We start from the raw sequence: 21,940 nt of genomic DNA, 5'->3' as shown, positions 1-21,940 counted from the left end.
ACTGCTACTGTTTTGTTAAGAGGATGTGATATGTCCATCAAACTGTCATCTAACCGCTTGTGCTTTTGCCCATTGATCACTGTTGCTGTCAGTGGAAATCTACCATGGGAAAAAACTTCCTTTTACAATACATGGTTTACCCCAGAGACTCCTAACCACTAGAAAAACTCCCAAGTGACTGTGGTTGTGGCATAGTGGCCCATGCTTGGTCACAGATGGAGTGTTATGTGGCTGAATGTTGGATTCCTCAGAATTGAAATATAGCCTTCGGGAGAAAGGCCCATGGGACTCTAGAGGTAAACAAGCACCTACATGTCTGGGAATGCTGAAACTTGTGCGATTCATGTGGACCCCTCTTTAAGGGAAGAGAAGGGAACAGCTGCTGGAGAGAAGAGTATGACCAGGTGGGATGCCTAGAGGACATTCTCAGCTCTGCCCAGCTGCCTGCAAGCTGTGAGCTCCAGGCATGCAGCCTTTGTAACTGGTCACCTGCATTGGGATGGGCTTTTCAGTGATGCAGCTGCCTCGGAGCCATCCCTGTTGCTGTAAGCAACCCCAGCAACATTAGTGCACAAAGTTGGAACTTCATGCAGTCATTACTTTGGCCTGCCATGAGTTCCCTCATTAGGGTGAGTAGACTTCCATGGCTTGTATCTCTCCAGGGAAAGCCTCTCACTGCAACAGAAACCTAGATAGGGAGAAGGATTTCAGCTACTGGGGTACCTTAGACCATTTGGTAGTGATTTCCATAGTTCAGATCAAGGCAGAGCAAGTATTTGAACTAGTTTTATATGCTAAAATCAAAAGGCACTGTCTCTTGCTTCTAATAAGCCAGGCTGGGAGTAGAAGCTACAAGTCATCTTGTTCAAACACTGAACTCTCCCTTTCTTCGCAGCTTCTCTCCTGCTTGCAGCTGACTCCTCCTTCCTGCAGCTCCCAGGATCACAGGCTGATTAAAGAACACAAAGGTTTGATGGGAGCCTATGTTCAGGCTTCTTATGACTGGTTCTGCCTCATATTCTCTCTCTCTCTCTCTCTCTCTCTCTCTCTCTCTCTCTCTCTCTCTCTCTTTCTCTCTCTGAAACCTACCTGACAACCTCTGCCTTTGAATCCAGCTCTGGAAACAGATGCATCATTTTATTGTTTTCCCAAGTGATTGCATCAAGCTAGAGATGCTCCTTAGGAAGGACCCCCAGCAACCAGGCATGGACAGTTTGCAATCTGCCTGAGGAGTTCCTGCTTCCTTGTCTGAATTTGGTGGTGGAAGGAAGTTTTTGGCTGATTTCTTTACTTAAGATGTTGAAAAGTTTCTTATTGATGCCTGAAATGGATCCTAGCTTTAAAATATGGGTTGAGTCAGATCTTTCTAACCGAGACATGTCTGACCATTTTCCTGCTGGACCAACACACGGAACATCTAGAGAAACTTGGCAGGAGAAATGACATCTGATTTACAACTCTCATGCTCTGAGAAAAATCATCAGATTCGTTGAAGAGGGAAATTAAAACATTGAGGAAAATGTCTTTCTTTTTCAGCAACTTAACAAATGACTCTAACCTGTGGAAAGTAAGTCATAATTCTACGGACCTTGTGAGCTCGCCAGCCACTCTGACTCTTTCTCTTTTTTGCCTCATCTGTTTAATGACTATCGCAGCTCTGGTGGGCAGCATTTTCTCGCTGGCTTCCCTGCTGCCCATGCAAAACAGGACTGTTGTGTCCATGCTTGTGGCTTCCTGGTCTGTGGATGATCTCTTAAGTGTCTTGTCAGTGGCCATCTTCCTGGCTTTGCAGTGGCCAAAAGAGGCCCCGGGTTACTCCCAGTCTCTGTGCACCACCTCTGCCTTACTGTATTTGTGCCAGGGCCTCTCCAGCAACTTGAAGGCGACCCTTATAGTCGTCTACAACTTTTATACGATGCACAGGACGGTGTCGAGTCGGTCAACTTCCTGGCGATCCGGACAGGTGCTTGGTGTGGCTTTAACGGTGTGGGCAGTCAGCCTGCTGCTGGCCGCGCTCCCGCTGTGTGGCTGGGGCTTCTTCGAGCGCACGCCCTGGGGATGCCTGACCGACTGCTCCAGCCCCTACGTGCTGCTCCTCTTCGCCGTGTACGCTTCTGCCTTCGGGCTCCTGGCGGTTCTCTCAGTCCCTCTTACTCAACAGCTGCTGTGCTCGGAGGAGCCGCGGAGACTCCACGCCAACTACCAGGAAATTTCCCGCGGCACCTCCACTCCTGGGACCCCGGCTGCTGGGGGAAGAGTGCTCTGCCTGTCGCCAGAGGACGTTACGATCCCTGCTCTGCGATGCTCTGGGGGATGCTCCCCCAGCTCCGACACAGGGTTTGCCCCGGGTCAGCCCGCTGCGCCCCGCGCTGGAGCCTGCAGGAGAGAGAATCCCGGGACTCCCCATGGCTCCAGCAGCTTTCCCGTGAGCCTGGCACAGAAGCGGTTCGCTTTGATCCTAGCTCTGACGAAAGTGATTCTTTGGCTGCCCATGATGGTGAGTGCATTTATCACCCGCGGGGTGTGTGTGCTGAGCCCAGACGCGGGTTTGGGGAGTTACCCAAGGAAGCCAGTGTAAGTCCGCTTCGCTTCCACACGCATCTGTGGGCGCTGAAGACACCAAGCCTGAAGGAAGGCAATTCACCTGGGGACTGGTTAGCCACCAAACCTTAGCTGTTAAGTATTTTTCAGTCTAAGAAGGGCGGAGAGTCTTTTCTGTCACAGGAGACTTGGTTTTCCTAGACCACGGTCAAAGATTTTCTCTCTTAAGGCAAAATCTGGGCATCTTCGGAGAGGAAAGGAGGAAGTAAACGGTTTTGTTGTTGTTGTTTTGTTTTGCTTTCTTTGAACCTTATCTGGCCCCGTTTTATTCCTTGTTTCCTCTTGCCTTGGTAGGGACAACGCCCATTTCCAGTACCCAGAGACAGAGTGGTGTGATACAATGTAGGGGGAAAGAGGAAGAGAGAGCAGAAATTAGCTGTTGTTCCGATGTCCAGGAGTGAGCTGAACGAGATGGCAGTGGCTCACGCTGTGACCAGCGCGCCAGGGTGGAGACCTGGAAACCAGAAGTAACAAGCCATTTGGAGTTTCCAGTATCCCTCCCACCGGTCCCTGCCCTCTGCGTGTAGCATCTCTAAGTTATAGACTGCCTGCCTCTGTAGTAGAGATTTCAAGCTGCAGCAGGTGCAGATCTAGCGTTCAGAAAGGAAAAACCTAAACCCTGTCTGCTCTGGTGCCCTGAGGTGTGTCCCATCCATTCCCAGAATCCTGTCACCAAAGCCCCGGGAGGAAGCCCAGAAACAGAGCTCCTATCGACCTAGATAGAAGGCTTGGACAGAGGGCTTCAGACGAGTGAGGGCTGTGAGAAAGGCTTGGAAAGTGGGAAACAGGATTCTGGCTTGAGTCTGAAGTTCTTTGCCTTTCAGATACACATGGCGGTAAAGCACGTGGTGGGGTTTCAGAGCCTTCCGGTCGATATGCTCAGCTTTCTACTAACGCTGCTGGCCAGCGTTGTAACCCCAGTGTTTGTCTTGTCCAAACGCTGGACCCATTTGCCCTGTGGCTGCATCATCAACTGCCAGCCGGACACCTACTCCCCTGCATCTGATGGGAAAAAGCGTAAGTCCTCCAGAGTGGCTCCAGAGTTGAAGCGTGATGCCTGCACTCAAATAGAGGAAAGTGGCCTGTTGAGAAAGTTACTGAGGGGGAAGGGGGGAGATTCTAGGACATGCAAATGGTAAATATGAAGAATGATAAAATTTTAACTTAGTGATGGAGTAGGTTTTAAACAAGGTCGAGAAGTATTTATTCATTGGTGACTTTTTTTTAGGTAACAAAAGGCACCACTCAACTCAACCTTTTAATGTCAACACGGGCCCTTATACGTTACCTCCTTCCTCACTTTTAGCCCAAAGTGGAAGAAAATCAATCCCTCCTCCAAAGTCTACACATGAGGGGCAGCATTGCTGAGCAGCCTGCTTTTGAAAAGAGATAAACTCTAAAAAAAAGAGATTAAAACTCTTGAGCTGTAACTCATTCTTACTCAGTAGAACAGTAAGAGAAGTATTTTCATTATTTTGATACTTATTCTCTCCTAAGATACTGGAAAGGTTTTGTAGTATGTAACCACCTTGCCTGAAAATGACCCCCAATAAATGTTAGGGTACTCCTCTGCTGCTAGAAACAGCTTACATCTCTAACACCACCCAATAAACAAGAATCCCCGAGCTAAGAAAGGTTGGGGACCCTAGTTGTCTTTGTTTTTGTACCTGAGTTTAACCCATGCCATTTACTTAAAAAAAAAAAAAAAAAAAAAAAAAAAAAGTTGTTTATGTTGCTAAAAGGAGAAGGAAGAGAAGTTGTTGCTGTATTCGAGGATTGCAGGATTAGATCCACCTGGCCATATCAGCTGATTAAAAGAAACAATATGATGCCTACTTCCCTCAGTGAAAAGTTTACCTGGGTGAAAAACAGGACAAGATTAGAAATAGCTGTGATCTCCTAAAAAGGAAAGGACATTTCTGTCATTCTAGAAGATATGCTCTATATGCTCTAGACTGAATAAATCAGTTGATCCGTTAGAGTGTGATCAATTAACTCCTCTGTAGATTGTCCTTTCTCACAGAATAAGCAAGAAATTTTTATATATAAAATTTTATGTAGAGAAAAAGATTAAATAAAAACAGTTCATTTCATACCATTTTAGGGCTGTAAACAATAGAGAATTTCAAAGCATTTTCTGCAATCAATATACAACACAGTTACTGTAACAAGGTTATTTTTATAAATATTAATTACTGGCCATTTTCATGTATTGATTATATTTAAGTTGTAGAATATTTAGATATTTTCCAAATGACAAAAAATAATTTCTGTTGTTAAAAAGATCATTGTTTTATTGGTAACAGAAGACAAATTCCTTGTCTTTAAAATACCTGGATAGCATAATAATAATGTTTCTAGAGATTAATAACTAGACCATAACAACAGAGACAACTGATAATAAAGTATATACACAATTTGTAAAGTTATATAACAGGAAGAAATTATTTACAAGTCGGTTCCAATAGTCTGACAAATGTTGCCACTGTGCTATTCCTTTAGTGCCGTGATTCTGTCACACAAAATTTAGAATCCTGAGGGAGGTAAGCTCATGCCAGCAGAAACCATGACTCAGTGAAGTGGGTTAGGCAAACATATTTTAGAACTGGGAAGCACCCATATCAGAACTAACTAATGCCGATGAAATTACCAGGCACTCACTCAAATCACTAAGAATCCATTGCAACAGCCACACTACACATGCTGGGGAGTCTCCGGGCAGTCCAGCAGAACCAATGCTCTCGTTAACATCACCCTGGATACAGAAACAAACTTTTCAAAACCAAAGCAATCACTTTCCCCTGGAATCACCACTGCTTTTGTTAGCATTTATTTTAAAAGAGAAGTTAGCTTTGAAGGTGTAAATGGTTTTTGTTCCTTCTTTTCATGTGTGTGGTGTGCATGTGTGTGTGTATACATGTTCGCATGTGTTTGCAAGAACATGTGCACATGTATGTGCTTGTGAAAGTCCAAGGTTGATATCTGCAACAGTCCATGATTTCTCTTGACTTTTTTTTTAGGCAAACTGAGACTACAGCTAGTGCTGGTCAGATTGTTCCCCTGTCTCTGCAGCCAGATAACACCACACACACCCTGCACCTGTGCTTCATGTGCTTCCTGGGGTTTTGAACTCTGGTTCTCTTGTTGTGTAGCAACCATTAAGCTCCCCTCAGTCCCTGGAGGTTTTTTGTTTTGTGTTGTGTTGCGTTGTTTTTTGTTTTGTTTTGTTTTTTAAAGAAAAACATAGCATTAAAAACAAAATATTAGCCAAGGGTGATGAGGCATGCCTATGATCCCAGTACTCAGGGAGTCAGAAGCAGGCGGATCTCAGTAAGTTCAAGGCCAGCCTGGTCTACAAATTGAGACCAGGACAGCCAAGGCTACACAGAGAAACCTTCTCTGAAAAACAAACAAACAAAATACAAAACAAAAAAATGTTGCTAGGGAAATACTAACTTAGACACTTACAGGTCAAATAGCTCCATTCCCTTTTATAATTCAGACTATGCCAAAGGGAATACAGTGAAAATGTGTGCTATGCCAGGAAGCGCCATGACTGTGGCACCGGGAGTTCTATACCTCTAAAGGTGGCTTATCCTCAAGTTGACCAGGAGTTAGCCAGATATATGAACTCATTAGGAGTTCTAAGTAAAAATTTCTTCTATTTACATTCTTTATCATTGAACTTCAGAACCAAAGAAGGGAAATAGTTCTTGTATTAACACATCCATCCATTAGTATATTTCTCTACCAAGTGTGATCAACAGGGAAGCAACTTCACATAGAGGATAATCATTTGAATTCTTGAATCAGTTAATTTTAAATTTAAATCATTTTGTAAATTAAATAACCAAAGCTGGCTTTCCTTATTGATCTCAGGTTTCTCTACAGAAAAGAATGAGCAATACTATTATGTAGGTCTATCATGAAACAACATGGTTGAATTGCCACCTCAGAATGATTATGGCAACCTTAGTCTCTTTCTTTAAATGTATATCATCATCATCAATTATTGTGTGTGGTATTGATGTGTACATGATTGTGGATGTATGAGTATGGAAGTAAGAGAATAACTTTTGGGAGATGGATCTCTCCTACTCTGGGAGCAAGACTTTGTCAAGTAAATGACTTAAATGGCAAACACCTTTACCTACTGAGCAGCTCACTGGTCCCTGGTTTTCTTCTCGCCTCAGACTTCTTGGTATGCTCCTGCACTGGAAGCACTCTCTCCCAAAGCACATCCTGTTTACTCCTGTAAATATGTCACACATTTTCTACTCTCTGAATCTCAGAGTCACAATATACAGCTGACACTATACATCCAAGTATTGATCATAAACCAGTTGTTTTATAAGCACCCTTATTTTCTGCATGGTTCTAGCTAACAAATTTGCCCCTTCCAATCTATGTTGGAGAAATGGAACCCATCAATAATTGTGTCATCCTTGTAGTAATTCAGCTCTCAGTCTTGAAGCACCTTAAAAGTTATAATTTAATTTTATTGGACTATGTTACTGACTAACTAAGCAGAACTACAAATGTCACAGTATAGAGAACATAATTATCTGCTTCTGCTTTTCAATTTTCTTTTGCTAACAATTTCTTCTTACTTCTGTTCTGGCTCACACAAATAATGAATGATACTGATAAATTCTATTTTTCAGAACACATAACTGAGCTGTAAATCTTTGATTCTGGGAACATTTCAGTAATAGAATGAGCATGTGAATGCCACTAGAGTGCGTTGCAAAGTGAATCAAATTGTATGTTTTATTCCCATAAAAACTTTATAGCTTTTCATAATTTTTCCACCAAAGATAGCAAAATGCCTAACTGTGAAACATTGAGCTATCAAAGTAGAAAGTTGTCTTGAAAGAAACCATGTTTTAAATGATGAAAAAAAAACCCAAAACATCAAATTGCATTTTGACTACCACTTAGATATAAGTTGATTTGTAATTGGCTGATGTCCACACTCAAAAATTGTATCACTTTCTGCCACACTCTTTTCTAAGATTTTTGGTTAGACTCACCAATTAAGGGTGTTACATTTGGAATACCTGCTCCTCTGTCTATTTAAATAGTAGTAAATTCTACTAATTCTTACTAAATATATCTTGTGTTTATTCAGCTGTATGAATACTCTAAAAATGCCTCCATTCACAGAATGCACCTACTTTTTAAAACAAATGTATTGTGAGTTTATTTATATGAGAAATGTACTTGTTGCCAGAGGATGTGACTCACACACGTAGCCCCAGAATTAAGGCTGAATGGTGGAGAGTTCAAGGCCAGACTGTACTAACTGGAAAGTTCAACACCAGTCTCATCTCCATAGTGACACATTGGAGAAAGAAAAATTATGCTTTTGAAGTTAAAAACTACATGGCAGAACATGGGCCATTTTTTTAATGTATGTTTTACAGACATAATGTCAAAAGTATTATAGACAAAAAACTCTTGAAGTGATTACTTATGCATAATATGAAGGCTGTGTAGTAATCAGTTTTTAGAACAGTAGACAACATAGTGCTTTGCAAAGTAATATATATATAAAATCAGTGAACCGAAAAATAAAAAGCACAAAAAACCTGAATATATTTGAGTTTCCTAATTTACAGTCAAGTTTTAGTCATATGAAATTGCCTTAAAGACAGGGTCTTTTCAGATTGTCTACTTTTTAAGTCCCCTATCAGGTGAGAGAAATCGGGTGAGAATAATAAAAAAAATAGATTCTTGTAAGAAATGTGACTTTGAATACATTACAAGTAACTGAAGATTTTTTAACTCAGAGTAATCAGGAAAATGCAGTGCCTGTTCATGCTCACTATTTCCATCCAATGCTGTTTATATCTGCTGTACTAACGGGAGAATTTTATTGTTTTCATTCAGTGAAGAGGAAAGGCTTTGAATTCAATCTATCATTCCAACAAAGTTATGGAATCTATAAAATAGCGCATGCAGATTACTATGACGAGGAGGAGGATGAAAACTCCATATCCCATCACAACTCAAAGAACTATGAGTGTGAAGCTACAAAGGAGCCACCGGAAGACATCCACAAGGTCTTCAATGCCATCACTGTAGAAATCAGCACCACGCCACCGCTGGACAGCACCATGCTGCCGGGCATCAACAAGTGCACCAATACTGACACCCCAGAGCCCAGACAGGATGTGCAGGAGGACAAGGGTGGCTTTTCTGCTAATGCAGAAAGCGATATTCACCTTGCCGAAATCACCTCTTCTGAAGGTCCAGAAAGACGACTGTCCCATGAGGAGAGTCAGAAGCCAGATCTTTCAGATTGGGAGTGGTGCCGAAGTAAGTCAGAACGGACGCCCCGCCAGGTATGGTAAAGGCTCTTCTTCCCGAGAAATTAAAAGTAAAACTAAGCACGAAACGTGTGAGAAGATGATGAGCTTATTGTTTCATTTAATCAGCCCACGGGTGATTTTGCCTGTTTCCCTTGGTTTCCACAGTATCTCACTTTTACTCCACGGCCTTTGGAACGATGTTTCTAATGTGTATTTATCTTAGTTTTACATCTTCAGTCAAAATGTATATATTTTGAGTCAGTAGATGTAGATAGATTTTTAAATAACTATAAGACATTTTATTTTAACTTCAAGTAATCTGATTAAATTTAGACTGTATCCAGAGCTCGAGCTCCTGAGTTAGTTGGTCAAATAAGTTAACCAGTATTTTTACATTTCTCATACACATACACACACTTTATTTCAGGGTGCATTCTAGTGAGTGGTGACAAATGTCCCATTACTTTAAAAAAGATAAATGGTTTGATGATTCTTTAAAAACTAAAAGGATTTTCACGTGAATATTCTTCCACTATACCCTGATTCCAGACTCATGTGAGTGATCAGGAGTCCATTCATTTTTCAGCCTGAAGTTGATATGAGCCTGTTCTTTCTAAATCTCATACTTTATCACGGTACCTTTTTAGCTATCAAGTTACTAGGGAGAAAGAGATGTGATGGAAATCCTATTCCTTGTCTTAACCTCTGGGATCAAAAGCTGAACTCCAGAAATGTTCTGCTAGGATTACTGCATTCATTAATTAACTGTATCATAACATACCACAAGGATGAACGTGTATTTTTAAGTATGAGATATACTTTCCTATTATTTATTCTCATATCATTGCTTTAAAAAAAGTAGGAGAATTCTTATATCACTTTAAAAGTCAGTAGAATATATTTTTTAAAGTGTATAAAACATTGGAGGAAATAGGCACATTTTTTTAGAAGTTAGAAACCTCAGAAAAAGTTAAATATTTGCCACAAATTTAATAATGCAGACAAAAGTAGAGGTCAAAGGACAAATGGTCCATATTTTTAGAACAGTAGGACTCATCATGCATCAGGGAACTTCTCATATTTTTCATCATCAATTTGTGTTTAGACCATATGAACCTTTTGGCTTTCTTGGATTTAAATTCAGTGATTCTCATGATGATGTGTGCACGTCTGTGTGCATGGCATGGTGTGTGTGTGTGTGTGTGTGCATGGCATGTGTGTGCGTGCATGGCATGTGTGTGCGTGCATGGCATGTGTGTGCGTGCATGGCATGTGTGTGCGTGCATGGCATGTGTGTGCGTGCATGGCATGTGTGTGCGTGCATGGCATGTGTGTGTGTGCATGGCATGTGTGTGTGTGTGTGTGTGTGTGTGTGTGTGTTAGGTAGTGTCCAGAACGTACCTCATGTGTTCTTCTCTTACTCTACCCTTCAAAGACTGCATCTATGTGTTATTTAGTTTTTATTGTCAAACTGACACAACCCAGAGTCGCTCGGAAAGAAGGGAACCTGAACTGAAAACTATCCAAGATTACACTGACCTGTGGCGGTGTCTGTACAACCTTTCCTTGATTAATAATCGGTGCACAACAGCACAGTCCGTTGTGGGCAGCATCACCCATAGGTAGACGGCCCCCGCTTATGTAAGCAAGCTAGCCAAACAGGAGCCAAAGAACAAGGATGAATTCCTCCATTGTTTTTGCTTCAATTCCTGCTTGAGTTCCTACCCCGTCTCATGATGACTGTTACCAGGAAATGTAAACCAGATAAATCTTTTTTCCTTCCACTCTTCAGCCTTGGTCGTTATCACAACAGAAAAGCATGATAGAACAGTCTGTCATGGGTCTTACTCATGCTTTTTTGTCTTATTTTATCACAAATGGTTCTTCCCAATACAATTTTTTTTTTGTAATTTTAAGCTTTCTCAAGACAGTATGACATGGAATATAGTTTTCTGAGACTTTTTTTTTTCAGTGAAAATTAAGTGATTTTCTTTTTCTAAATTACATGCCATAAGAATATTAAGAATGTTAAGGTTGCTCAGACCTGTAATCCCAGCACTCAAGGAGGCAGAGGTGGGTGGATCTCTGTGAGTTCAAGGCCAGCCTGGTCTACAAAGTGAGTCCAACAAAATCAAGGCTACACGGAGAAACCCTCTCAAAAAAATCACAAATATCACAAATTACAACCATCATTTATAAGTTTTTGTTATAGGAAGTACAAGTGTCTAACTATACCTAGAAAAAAAAGAAAGGTTGAACCTACTTGCTCATAAGCATGTTTCTGCTCACATCTCTCTTTTAAAAAAAAAAGTAAACTTACACATGAAAATAGAAAACTTTGATAAATCTAACTCTCTTCCAGTTGTAAAGATTTGCCGATTGGATATTAACATTTTGACATCTATGATAAGCAAATATTCTAGGAAATTTATACAAAATGATGACAGTTTATATGTTTATATCTAAGGATTAGGTATCAGTTGATATATAACTGTCGATATTCAATATGAGCCGATATTAAATAGTGTTAGTTGTTGGAACTTTAAGAAGAACAGATTGGATTTTAAATATATTTCATTTTCTCCAGCTTTCCCTTATGATGTGTTTAATTTAATCAAATTTAATTTCTTAATCTCACTGTGTTTATGCTAGTAAATATATTTTCAGTATATTTTGTTAGAATTTAAAAGCATAGTAGTTAGAATAAATTTACCATTTTAAATATGATTAATGTAAACCATGAGTTTAGGATATCTGTAAGACTGAATTTTATGTTAAATCTGAGTGAAAAAATGTTTCTTTTTGGGTTTTTCCTATGTAAATCCTATGTGAGATACTATTAATGTGTTTGGAGGTAATCACTCAGTTACAAAGATATGATAACCATGACATGAGTTTGTTTCTGGACAAAATTATAGCTGTCCAAACCTAAAATTTCATCAGTTATGAATTATGGAAATTGAAGGTGAAATCATTTAGCAGCTTATGTGTCACCCCCTAAATAATAAGCTGATAAAATTGCCCATGATTCCACTTTTCTTTTGTTTTCTCTTTTTTAAACTTCATTAAAGTTCTTATAAATCAGAAATAATGTCCTATAGATATGCCGCTTTCACCACAACATCTGAAAGTGTTTTCTTTTGCCAGAAAACATAGAGCATGTGTTCTGAAACAGTCAAAGGGTGCACAAAAAAGGAAAGCGTGCTTGTGCTTGAGTTTACCATGTAGCCTAAGGGCGAGCAAATCTGGCAAGACCTTATTTTAAAGTCCCTCGAGAATCAGACAAAATCTATTTTTATTTTGAGGAAGGTTGTAGCTTTCAAAGAAAACAAAATATGTTTTGTCATTTAATCCCAGAATTCGGTCTTGGCATGTGTTCCTGGAGTATTTCAGTTTTGTTGCTTCACTGAGTAATTTCCATAGATCAGACAGAAGGTAAGTTTAAGGGTTTTGGAGAGCAGAGTGTCCAGGCACAAGTGAGATACTCCTAAGAGAAATACTGGCATTGAGTAGGTTTAAAATGGAGCACAAGATACTGAAATGCTAGCAGACTTTCGGGTGGTTCCTGAGCAAATCAAGGCTACAGTTCTGCCATACAAAAATCAAACTCCCAATTTACTCAAATGTGCAACAAGTAAAAGGAGGAGGAATTGTTTCCAGACCTGCCAGGGCAGCACAGCAACCGCCTATAAAAAATACAAGGTAAAATAAATGAATACACATAATATTTGAAAAACAAGAAAATGTAGGCAGCACTTCTTGGGTTCTAATTCCTATAGAATGGATCTAAGCTTATAGATCAGGGCAAAATTGATCTTTCCATTTAATGTGTATCCTCTTAAGAAAGACTACACACACATTTTCCATTCCTAACAAAGTACAACTGTTCACCTTTTAAAATAAACCAGTAAAAAGCTAGATGTCAGTGTTTGCTGGGACACTGTCAATGTAATAATTCTAGAGGCCGAAATCTGTCACAAAGTAACTGTTAACATTTCTAATTAAAATGACCATGGTTGAAGAGAAAAATCCACTCATTGCCTCTATTTGTTGCCTCTGCTGAGTCATATCAGAATAGATGGCCGCCTGGCGCTTGGATATTTTATTTTTAACTACTTTTATTCATCTGAAGTGCTGAGTTCATCACTCAGAGGTCAGAGACCTGAAAATTTATTACACTAATAAACACATGGCCTTTCTGCTTTATTATCATAAAATAATATGGAATTATTGCAGATGACTTAGAAAATAAGATAAGAAAAAAAGACACGCTCACTCCAACCATCCAGACTTAACACACGGGTTGTATTTTGTTCTGTACACGTTGGGCTCTTGCTTTTAACAAACTTGCCACATATTCTATTATGGAATCTGCTTTGCTCCATTCACCAGAGTAATTTTTACCTCAAAACTGACCACATTTTGTGCCATCATCTGCCATGCTGTAGAAGCATTATTTAGGACATAGCTGAAAGTCATAAATAAGTACAAACTTGTCCAAAGACAGTTTTATTCTGAATACAGATATTTCATAAAACATTTCATGGTTTTCCATACACTATTTGCTGCAGTATGCTAATTCCTTCTTTTTTACAAGTTCAGGGCGGGGGGTTATCTTCATCAAACCTTGTATAGGATCCACTTAATTCACCTTTTAAGCAAAAATTCTCTCAATTTTCTCTGAAGGGCCAACGGCTTAAGGAAACATTAATGGTTATGTGCAGACAACATCCAGTCATGGCTTAACTCCCACCTCTTTCTCTGTTAAGTGGCTGCCCCTTCTTTGACCTCAAATGACCAGAAACTCCCAATATATTTTTAAAAACTTTATTGTGAACTAATTTTGAATTTTTAAAACATCTAGAAAAATAGAGCAAAGAGCTTCACTATATTCTCCAACCAGCTTCCACTATTGTTAACAAACTGAAAAATTAGCAATGCCATTACCAAAAGTTGGCAGCCAAGCTCATGAGAGTTTTGCCAGTTGTGCTTTGACTGGATCTTTCTGAGCCAGAATCTGACCCAGGATCACATACTGCATTTGTTGACAATGTCTCCTGTAGTCCCCCAAGTCTTTCATGATTTGAAATTTTTATTAAAAAATTACACAGCTCATTTTCTTTTTGCCTTTTATAATATACTCCAGTTTTTAATTGCTGGTGTTTTCAATTGATTAAGTCAAGGTCACATACTTTAAGCAAAACTCTTGTGCATGTATTTCCCATCCAGACATGTCATGGTCATGTCTAAAGGTACCTGTCTTAGTGTCTGAGGAGCCTGAGCAAACACTGATCACCTTGTGGAGTGGTGACCGACACATTTCTCCATGTTAAGCTGCTGTTTTTCCTTTGCACTTTTATCCCGTGGAGACATCTTCAGAGGTTACCCAGTGTTCAGTTTCATACACTCCTGCCCCTAATTTTGCATTCACTGTTGAATGTTCCTGCAACTAGTACATGAGAGTGACTTCCTACTTCTATTAATACAATTTCTCTTCTACTTGTTACTAAGATTCTACTGCAAGGATAGCCTATGTTTTTGTATTTGTTTATGCATTTACTTACATTAATATTGGTTCATATGCATGTATTTTAATCTATAGGATATAAACCATATTATCATTATCTTAATTTTTTTCTTACCTTAGACTTGGCCATTAGGAACTATTTGATTCTGGTTTCTAGGTTCTTCAACAAACCATGATAATCAGCTTTACATTTCCTTACTTTTGGGTGGTATGAGATAAACTCATCTTGACTGTTCCTTGACCTTACTCTTGAATTGGCCATTTTCCAAGGAACTTTGGTTTCTTTTGTAAAAATGTGGTATTTAGAAACAAAAATGTGGAAGATATATGTTTATTGTTACTGAAGTACTTTCCTTCTAAAAACAGTTATTGAATACAGATTGAAAGTACATTTGTATATCTGTGTGCATGCCTTAATTCCTAATAATCTCACTATAAGAACAATTTAAAGCTAAGTGCGCCTACTGACATTTCCAATGAACTGCCATGTGACCCTTCAAGTCTTTCCCCTTTCTTGTTTATGACTTTTTTCTGCTAGTGAGAAAACGAGCTTTTATTCACAAATATACTTAATTATCTCCTAATACTGCTCTCTAAATGGTTTCTGAATCACTAATTCTGGATAAAATCAACAACAACAACATAAAGAAAGAATTAACTACAGTGTGTTTTGCAGTTCCTTTTATCTTTAGGTTACAGTTTATGGCCAAATGCAACTTTATAATTTCATTTAGGTTTCTTATTTTTTTTTCTCTAATGCCTTTGCTTGTTTTATCCTATTTTGTTTTTATTTTGATTGTTAAAATGTGTCTGTTAAATTTTGTATGAAACACAAAATTTCAAAAGTCAGAGCTCTATCAAGCAAGAAAACATATTCCTTCTTCCCTGTCCCCATTTTCTCATTCTTTCTACCCTGTTTTGGTCTACCTGTGTATGTAAACCATCCCATATTTCTCTTTGTACAAGTGGAAAGACACATGTTTCTATCTTCATGTCCTTTCTTACATAAATACGCTCTTGTGCTTGCTTTTAAATGTAATTATTTAAATAATATTTTATTACAATAAAATATTATTGTCCTAGCTAGTTTTGTGCCAGCTTGACACAAGCTAGTATTAGTTAAAAAGAGGGAACCACGGTTGGGATAATACCTCCACAAGACTGGCCTGTAAGCAAGTCTGTGTGCTGTTTGTCTTGACTAATGCTTGGCTTGAGGACCTGTCTCACAGGCTTGGTGCTGTCCTTGAACAGGTGGTCTGGGTGCTGTAAGAAAGCAGGCTGAGCAAACCACAGGGAGCAAGCCAATAAGCAGTGCTCCACCATGTCCTCTGAGGCCAGCATCTGACTCAGGATCCTTCCTTGCTTGAGTTCCTGCCCCGAGTTCCCTAAGTGATGCATTATTACCTGGAAATTTAGGCAAAATAAACCCTTTCTTCCCCAGGTTGCTTTCGCACTCATGGTGTTTTATCATAGCAACAGAAATGCTAACAAAGACACGCTATGTCTATGAAGCCACTTCAACTGTACTTATCTGTGTCTGCACAGTACCGTGGGGTTACAGCCGTCTCAGCCATGCCTTGGTTTTTGTGTGAGCTTTGTGGATTCAATTTCAGGTCTTCATGTTTGCAGAGAAAGTTCTCTTACCTGTTGAGCCATCATTCAGTGTTTGTTGTTTTTTTTTTTTAATTTGTTTATAAAGTTAATTTTTTCACTTATGGTTTCCAGATGTAGATCCATGGGTATAAATGCAGTTAAAATGAAAGTCATCCACATTTTCTACTGTTACATCTATCCTGGGGCCTTTGGCATATGAATCTCCATTCCATTTTGGGTTTATTTCTGCACTTGGCAAAATATAGGTATATAATTTTCTCTTTTTTCCAAATGATTGGTTTTCATTATTTTGAAAGCATCACTTATTTATGAATATAATGTTACCCATATATAATGTTATCCATAGTGAATTAAAATATCATCTTGTATGTATTTCCACGTTAACTTGATCTATCTATGGCTCTTCATTTTGTCCCCCTGTTCATCTGCTCTGGCATTTTACTGTTTTAATTAGATATACTGCTGAGCAGTGGTGTCTGCTAAGCCTGCTCCCTTAGTTTTTATTTTCTTTTTCAGCCTTTTTCTCTCTATCCTTGAGTGTTTAGTTTTCTTCATATTAAATTTAATTTAAACTTTTCTAGCTTCATTGAAAAGCTTCATCAAGATTGTGCTAGAGTATAAATATTACAAAGAAATAGACATTGTTTCACTCTTCATTGTTCTAAGCAAAGGAAAAGGCATTCTTCTGTTCTGCTCTGCCAGTCTCTTTATCTTAAAAAATTTTAAGTCTTGTTTCTACAAGTTATATATGTTTTCATTAAGTTTATTTAAGAGTATTCATGTTCTTTGTTTCCATTTTAAGTAGAACTTTTAAAAATCTCCCTACCTAATCATAGAAAGTCATACTTCAATGACCAGAGTCTTTGGAGTGTCTGTATTCTAAAACTCTTTGTGTGCTTTTGAAGAACTTATATCTATAATATACAATTCATAAAGAACACAAGTAAACCAGCAAAAATTCAGCAAACAAACCAATAAAGTTTAATCAATGGATATTAAATGGCACTTTATATAAGGGGAAACAAAAATGGTCACATGTATAAAAGTCAGTTATATCATTAACAATCAGGAACGTAGAACAGTAAAGAAAGCTGGCCCAGATGCAGAGGGGCAAAAATCAAACAGTATGATGACAATGTGGACAAGCAAAGACATGTGTAAACTACTAGTGAGGCTGTATAGATGGCTTGGTGGTTAAGACCACTTGCCACTCTCTCAGAAAACCAGCGTTCAGGTCTCACCCTCAACATGAAGCTGCTCAATACCACCTATAATTCCAGCTGTGGGGGGTATGACACCTCTTCTGGAGAAGCATGCATGCACCCACACATGTGCACACATACACATTGAATACACACACTCAACACGCACACACACACACACACACACACACACACACATAATTTAAAGTAATAAATATGAATCTTTAAAAAAATGAACTCCTAATGAGAGAAATTCCTGAACCCCTTTGAAAAAAGAAGTTGGTAATATCTCCATAAATGAGATAACCTCATGACTCATACTTCAGCAGCTACTATTCCCTAGATAACTTAGAATTGTGCTGCCTCCTATCGCTATTAATTACATGTGGTGTTTAAAATAGGAAATATTTTTTTTTAATTTTATATCAATTTTCTCAGTTACACCAGCTACTGCAAAATGCTCACTATCCAAATATGGCTGTTCGCTACAATGTTGAACAACTCAAATGCAAAGCATTTCTATTGCTGTTTATCTATTAGACAGTGTTACCCCAGAACAACTATGTGTTTTCAGTAGCTTTGTTCTAATAGTGTTAGCACTTGAAACAGGTAAGAATGAGCAAAATGAAGGGAGGTTGTTGTTTTTTGGTTGGTTGGTTGGTTGGTTGGTTTGGTTTTGGTTTTGGTTTTTCAAGGCAGGGTTTCACTATGTAGTCTTGGCTGTCCTGGACTCTATAGACCAAGCTGGCCTCGAACTCACAGTAATTGGCCTGTGACTGCCTCCCAGTGTGCTGGGATTACAGGCATGCACCATCCCATCCAGCTAGCAAACTAAAGTTTTGAGCGCAGGAACTGTCTATATAGCAGTGTATTCTCCAAAACTCCATGACAGCTTAAACTTTAGGCCTTGTTCTTGCTCTGACCTCTTCATGGATGTGCAGCATCTTCAGAATCTATTCACGTGGCATCTGGGTTTGGAAAAAGTAATTGAAGATATTATCTGTATTCTTGTTCCTAAAGAATACAACTATGTAAGCTTCAGGCTCTTAAAAATCTGTTTCTAGTCCTGATTAAAAAGCAATGAAACTTAAAGTAAGGCTAAACACATAAAATGAGTTTTCCAAATACAATTTAAAAAAACAAACAGCCAACAATCAACACTGACTCTGTAATATTTGGTGAAGCTTGAAAGCAAACACAAGAAACTAAATGGTTTGAGGATATGTGAGAAAGTGTGTAAAGCTTGATGGAGAGCTAGCAGTGATTGCCAAAGAACTCTGTGAAGTGTTTGCCTGTAGAGATGCTCGGTGGCCAGGAAAGCACACCTGTGATCCCGAGAGATGCTGACAACATCCTCTCTCATCCTGAGGGATGACTGCTCTCTCACAGCCTGCATGTTTGTGCTTAATGTTCCCCTGCTTGCAGGTTAAGAGTCATGATTTTTTAAATACTTATTTGACTTTTCTTATATATTTGTGTGCAATTTTTTATTTCTCTATCATTGTGTGTGTGTGTGTTTGTACACGTGTATATGTGTGTACCTGTGGTAGCCAGAGAGGATGCCCTCTCTGTCAGATGCCCTAGAGCTGGAGTTCCAAGCAGTTGTAAGCTGACTGACATGGGTGCTGGGAACTGATGTTGGATCCTCCAAAAAAAGCAAGCAACTGCTGAGTAACTTCTGAAGCCCTGAATTGCAAATTTTTAAAAAATAAATAAATTGTTCAGAATGATTCTTTCACTATTGTATTGAGATTCTGTGAGGAAATGAGTATCTATAAAGAAAGCAATGATGGTGACAGAGACACAGGCTTACACACATAACGCGGGAGGTTCTTCTCTCTTCTTGTATAGCCAATTCATTTCTTTATCTTACTTTCATAATTGATCTATCAATCTAGGTTTGCTTGTGCCTTTCTTAACAACAAAGCTGCCTTTTACGATAACTCACTCAGCATCCACTTCACGATTTACTTTCACAAATATTATCGATCACTCTTAACATGATCCCCATCATGTTTTGGCCCATAATGCTTTAACTTTCTTCTTTTGTTTTATTTTTAATATATTTATTCACTTTACATCCTGATCACAGTCCCCTCCCCTCCCAGTTCTATCCTCCTACCCTTTTCCCTCTATCGCTCCTCCCCTTCGCCTTAGAAAAAGGGAACTCTACCGCCAGCACCCACCTGAACACATCAAATTACATAAGCAATGAGCTTATCCTCATCCACTAAGGCCAAGCAAGGCACAGTCCCATTAAGAGAAAGAGATTCAAAAGCAGGAAATCGAGTCCATGTCATAGACAGCACCTGCTCAATTTACTAGGAGACCCACATGAAGATCAAGCTGCCCATTAGCTAAATATGTGTAGGGGGCCTAGATCCAGTCCATGCATGCTGTTTGGTTGGTGCTTTCTCAGAAAATTGGAACTAGGACTACCTCAAGACCCAGCTATTCTACTTCTGGGCATAGACCCAAAAGATGCTCCGCCATACTACAAGGACATTTGCTCAGCTATGTTCATAGTAGATTTATTCAAAATAGACAGAAAGTGGAAACAACCTAGATGTCCCTCAACTTAAGAATGGATAAAGAAAATATGGTATATTTACATGATGGGATACTACTCAGCTATTAAAAGCAAGGAAATCATGGCATTTGCAGGCAAATGGATGATTTTAAAGGGTTTTTGAAGCCTTGGACCTGTCATCATTTTGTCTTTTGTATTTAGTCTAGCAGAACCACTCTGCCCCCGTGCATGCTACTAAGAGACAGTAGTTACCCAGCACTCTGGCATCATTTCTCCTCTAACTTAAACATTGCTCCTCTCTTCAGCACTCCTTATGATAGATGTGCTTGTTTACAGCTGCTCACAGCCTTTTTAACTGTCTGAAATCCAGAGACAAGGAATTTCTGATTGTCTTTTGTCCTTGAAGAAACTCAATTATAATACCTTTCTGAATGCATATTAAAACTAAATTTATTTCTTTGGCAGATATAAAACATAATTCCTGATGTATCTATTGTCAGCTAAAATTCTCAAGCCTTTTACACTCTTGTTGCTTAACCACAAAATTATCCATTCAGTACACATGTAGTCGTTTTCTTTGTTTTTGTGTTTTTTCTTTTTTTTTTTTTTAGCTCTGTTATGTCTTCTCTCTGTAAAATGTCAGTTTGACCCTGTTAGCTAACTTCCACTGCTTCTACCTGCCTTTTCTACTGCTGTGCAGAGTGCTTCCAGATACTGATTTAAAGGACAGGTTTCTATACCACCATTCTAAATTTGTGTCATTCTTATATTTTATATTTTGTCTAAACTTGTTCACTAAAAATTGAAGCTGAAAAAAAATATTCATTTTATAGAAATAAAGCACAGAGTATGTATAAATCTGCAAGAGAATAAAAATCTATCAATCAAACAAAATGGTTTACAGAATAGTAAATGAGTGGGGAGAGGAAAGAGAAAATCAAGTAACGCATGAGAAAATGAATTCTATTGTCCTCCAGAGTTGTTTGAACCACGTAGGTTCTAGAGATCAAACTCTACTTCTCAGTGCCTTACCCACCATTTTAAACAACTTATCAAGCAATACACAAAAACTAATATATAAAAAACAAAATGAAAAGTGATTGAAGGTTACCAGCACAAAGTAATAACCAATGTTTAAGTTGATAAAGAATCTAAATATCTTTATTTCATCATTAAAATTGCATATGTTTATTGAATTATCATCCTATATCTCATCATATGAACAACCAAAAAAGTGATATGAAAGAGACAGGATCATTGAGAGAAGTCTGGTGCAAACTTAATGACAAGACTTCTCATTGTTTTTACAGTATTTAAAGTCTGTTAGCTAGCCAGCAAAAGGGTCACTGGGTAGGGGAACTGACAAGGATGAAAACCAGAGTTCTATCTCCAGAACCTGAACCTGAATCTGTGTGTCTGTGTGTCATGAGCTGGCACTCTCCTCTCTCTCTCTCTCTCTCTCTCTCTCTCTCTCTCTCTCTCTCTCTCTCTCTCTCCAAAAAATTGTAAAAACCAAACTACAATATTCTTATTGTAATCCCTCTTAGTTTTTGTTCAGTTAACAGCTTTCCCCCTCCTTTTGACAATGATTCCATTAGTAACATATTAACATAAACTTAGTGAATTTACTTAATACCATTAATTTACTTGTTTAATCGATGAGTGTTTTTCACAGCACAACAGTGTATATGAAGTTCCAAGCCCCCTGCCTCCAGCTGTCCACACTGTGTGAAGAGTGCCAGGAGTTGACTTGCATGCAAATAGCTGCATCTTTGAGGAAAAAGTGTGGAGAATGAAGATAAGGCATTGCAGACCCAGGAGACATGGAAACCAGCAGCCTTGAGGAAGAGAAGTGTCTTCTTAGACACTCTCATGAGCTCACACTGACCTAGTCCTTGAAGCTCTACACTCATGTCTTTCAAACTCTTCTTATCTGTGGAACTTGGAACCTTTCCATGAAGTGCGAATATCACTTGTCTCATTTGTAATGTTCACTTCTTCCCATCTAAAACATTTTTTACATTTGAATATGCAATCTCTTGCTTTCTTTAAGCCTATCAACAACTCTGTTTATTAGTAGCTTCTCACTTTAGAATGTGACTAAGAAATGTTGGGATCTCTCACACACCAACAAGGCTCTCTTTTATGACTT

The 21,940-nt window shown here is 38.8% G+C and overlaps 1 protein-coding gene across 1 annotated transcript in view; it reads left to right on the top strand.

The window, feature by feature from the left end:
• The first annotated feature begins 931 nt into the window (after nucleotides 1-931).
• Nucleotides 932-21,940, top strand: part of Gpr149 (G protein-coupled receptor 149) — a 44,754-nt gene continuing 23,745 nt past the window's right edge. Inside the window, exons 1-3 of the mRNA XM_021658391.2 lie at nucleotides 932-2,497; nucleotides 3,426-3,618; nucleotides 8,494-8,948. Coding sequence (XP_021514066.1) covers nucleotides 1,520-2,497; nucleotides 3,426-3,618; nucleotides 8,494-8,948 — 1,626 coding nt within the window. The 5' untranslated portion in view covers nucleotides 932-1,519. The remainder of the gene's footprint in view (nucleotides 2,498-3,425; nucleotides 3,619-8,493; nucleotides 8,949-21,940) is intronic.

Source organism: Meriones unguiculatus, chromosome 2 (genome assembly GCF_030254825.1).
Source record: "Meriones unguiculatus strain TT.TT164.6M chromosome 2, Bangor_MerUng_6.1, whole genome shotgun sequence".
In the NCBI taxonomy this organism is placed as follows: domain Eukaryota; kingdom Metazoa; phylum Chordata; class Mammalia; order Rodentia; family Muridae; genus Meriones; species Meriones unguiculatus.
This window is presented reverse-complemented; position numbering and strand designations above follow the sequence as displayed.